Source organism: Anopheles merus, chromosome 2L (genome assembly GCF_017562075.2).
Source record: "Anopheles merus strain MAF chromosome 2L, AmerM5.1, whole genome shotgun sequence".
In the NCBI taxonomy this organism is placed as follows: Eukaryota; Metazoa; Arthropoda; class Insecta; order Diptera; family Culicidae; genus Anopheles; species Anopheles merus.
The window spans coordinates 9681335-9684506 of NC_054083.1; the positions used below are offsets into that span (position 1 = coordinate 9681335).

Below are 3172 nucleotides of genomic sequence, written 5' to 3' on the forward strand. Positions count from 1 at the left end.
TCTTCTGTTGCCAGTGGATCGATGTCGTTAACCAGGACATCGGCCATGTCGGTGATCACCCGGGCTAGTCCGGCGTCACCAACAATCTCCTGGACTTCTGCGCGGACCAGGCTGGCGTTGGCTGAATTACTTACGGCCATTCGGAGATTTGCGGCGTGGCTGCGCTTGCCCATCTTTAGGTGGTCTGCAAGGCTCTTGTGGGGTCTTGTGCACCTTATCCCGAAACATTTTGGTACAGCGTGTACCAGGTGTGTCCGGCACTCTGGATCACCTCGATCTTGTCCGGCTTGGCCAAACCTTTTGCTGCTGCCGCTGCTGCTGCTGATGCGCCTGCTGGCGAAGTTGCGGCGTAATATACCGCTCTTCTGTTGTTGTGGCTGCTGCTGCTGTCTACGCTGTGGTGCTGTTGCTGCTGTGAGCCACCGACCACCTGTCGCTGTGGCTGACGCTGCTGCTGCTGCTGCTGCTGCGAGCCAGCGAACCCCTGTCGCTGCGGCTGGCGCTGCTGCTTCTGCTGCTGGGAGCGAGGCTTACCGGGCCCGGCTATGGTATTTGCAGCGTACCACCTCACTAAAGGTAAGTCCTGGCATGTTTAATATGTTTAATATGTTTATTGATAATCCATCGGGATCTTGAAGATCCTATGAATGTACTTAAATTAGTGCTTATAGACTATGTAAGGTACATAAATCGATCGGGGAGAAAAGGTGCACAAGAATAGAAAATGTATTTTGAGAAAAAAATTATTACGTAAGTTTTGTCCTGAGTCTATCTCTAAAAACATTCTGTGGCATGTTGAAATCAAATAAATCAAAGTTATTTATGAAAGTTCGACACATAGCTGACATAGGATCAGACTGGCCAAACGAGTTCTATAACGAGGGACGGATATGAATTGACGTGTACGTAGATTCCTAGATGGCGCGTTAAATTCTATCGTAGCTAATAGAGTAGGAGCATCAATGTGGTGGTTAAGTAGTCCTGATATAAAAAGGCATTTAGCTATCTCACGGCGCTTTTCAACGACTGAATTCCTAAAAGCAGACACCGGAATGGTATGACGGTAGCACATCGCCCTGTCGCCATGGTAAGAGTCTTACAGCATATCTAGTCGCTTTTCTTTGGATGGCCTCGATTCGATTACTCCATTGTTCGGTACAGGGGTCACTAACAATACTGCCATATTCTAACACAGATCGAACGTAGGCACAGTAGATGGTTTTTATGGTCATAGGATTACGGAAACCTTGCGTTGATCGAATAATCCAACCCAGTAGTTGGTTCCCTCTAGACACTATATTCTCTAGGTGATCGTTAAATGTTAAACGTGTGTCGAGAATGATCCCAAGGTCGCGGAATGTATCGGTGCGTTCAACGGATAAGTTATCGATCTGGTAGTTAAATCGTGTGCAAGACGAGAACGGTAAAAAGACAAAACACGACATTTTTCGATACATAGCACCATTGCATTATCACGGCACCATATGCTAAACAGGTTGATGGCATGTTGAAGATTGATGCAGTCATTGGTATCGTTGATAGGAGCGAACAGCTTAACGTCATCGGCAAACAGAAGAAAACGGTGTTTAGCTAGCAATTGCCCTACATCGTTTATATAAAGAATGAGAGCAGCGGGCCCAAATTGCTGCCTTGAGGCACCCCTGAGGTGCCAAGCACCTCTCTAGATGTATGATCGTTTACCTTGATCTTGTATGAGCGTTCTGTGAGGTAGGAATGTAACCACTTAACTATTTGTTCCGAAAACCTAATTTGTGGCAATTTGGCGATTAAAATGTCTGTCGTGTGAGATGAGGTCGAAAGCAGCTTTGAGATCGGTGTAAATAGCATCCACTTGACCTCCGGAGTCGAGATTACGTTTGCAGAAACTAACGAATTCAGTGAGGTTCGTTATGTTGAACGTTGGGTACGAACCCGTGTTGGTTATCCATAATATAATTCGATGTAGCGGAGAGCATAGGGCTGTAAAGCAGAAGCTCAAAAGCTTTTGACACCGCACAAAGTGATGTGATACCGCGATAGTTTTGAAGCACATGAGCGATCCCCTTTTTTAAATATTGTACCATCCACGAGGTCTTCCATAGCGTGGGAAAATACCGGAACTCAATGACGTGTTGTATATGTTTGTAATATAGGTGCTAGGGATTGATAGCATTTACTGATGATGAAACTCGGAATGCCATCGGGACCAGGAGCTGTAGATGGTTTAAGGCTTTTGAGGCACTTTTCTACTGTGCGTATATCAAACGTAGGAATGGTGTAATCAATCATGTTTAGAGGTGTGTAAGCTGTGGCCCTTGAGATCACCGTTTGATCTACAATTGGGGTGGAGAAGGCATCGGAAAATCGTTCAGCAAAATGTTGCAAATATCTTCGGTTGGGTGGACGTGCCACGGATCAATATTTGATTGTGCATGGAACTACGTTTGAGCGTCGTCTGCTGTCGATGAAGCGCCAAAATTTCGGGGATGTCGGAGAAGGTACCTTTCGATTGAAGATATATATGCTTATATCTTGATCGGTTATACTGACGGTATGCATGTACGGCGTTGTTACGATTTTCCCTAGTGATATTACTTCTCAAAAAACGGTGTCTGTCGACTATGGCTTTGTTTTTGGCTCGTTTGAGGATGATAAGCCTGTTATTACTCCATGCTGGAGAAGCGTTTTCGGGCATAATTGGCGTACAGGATTGTAGAGCATCTTTCATGAAAATCGTGAAGCGCATGAACAGCGTCGTCAACAGACGGAAAGTTGGAGCAGTTAAAAGTAGAACCGAATAGAAATATTCTTTCCTCCAGTTCGACGATATAGCCTTTGAGTAATTAATCGTTGCTGATATGTGTTGCTTGGATGGGAGCTAGACGCATGATGATCATAGTGGTATTGACCATTCGAGTGCAGGATGATATTATCGAGCTTGAGCAGGGCGGTTCGGATTTAGAACAGACACGGGCAGAACAGATCTCAGCGGCGTTGGAGTTAGCAAAAATTAGGTCGAGTTGTCGGTCATGGAGTTTCTAACGTTGCTTAATCATAAAGGCCGTTTGCCGCCATACTCGATGAAAATATGACTTATTTCGAGATTTAGATGACGGTTTATAGTGCATGAAAGTGGAGCGCAATGGTACATCCTCGACATCGGCTGGATTGA

The 3172-nt window shown here is 45.3% G+C and overlaps 1 protein-coding gene across 1 annotated transcript in view; it reads right to left on the reverse strand.

The window, feature by feature from the left end:
* Positions 1–214: 214 nt before the first annotated feature.
* LOC121592218 overlaps positions 215–3172 on the reverse strand; it is a 17794-nt gene continuing 14836 nt past the window's right edge. Inside the window, exon 3 of the mRNA XM_041913625.1 lies at positions 215–583. Within this exon, the coding sequence (XP_041769559.1) occupies positions 215–583 (369 nt within the window). The remainder of the gene's footprint in view (positions 584–3172) is intronic.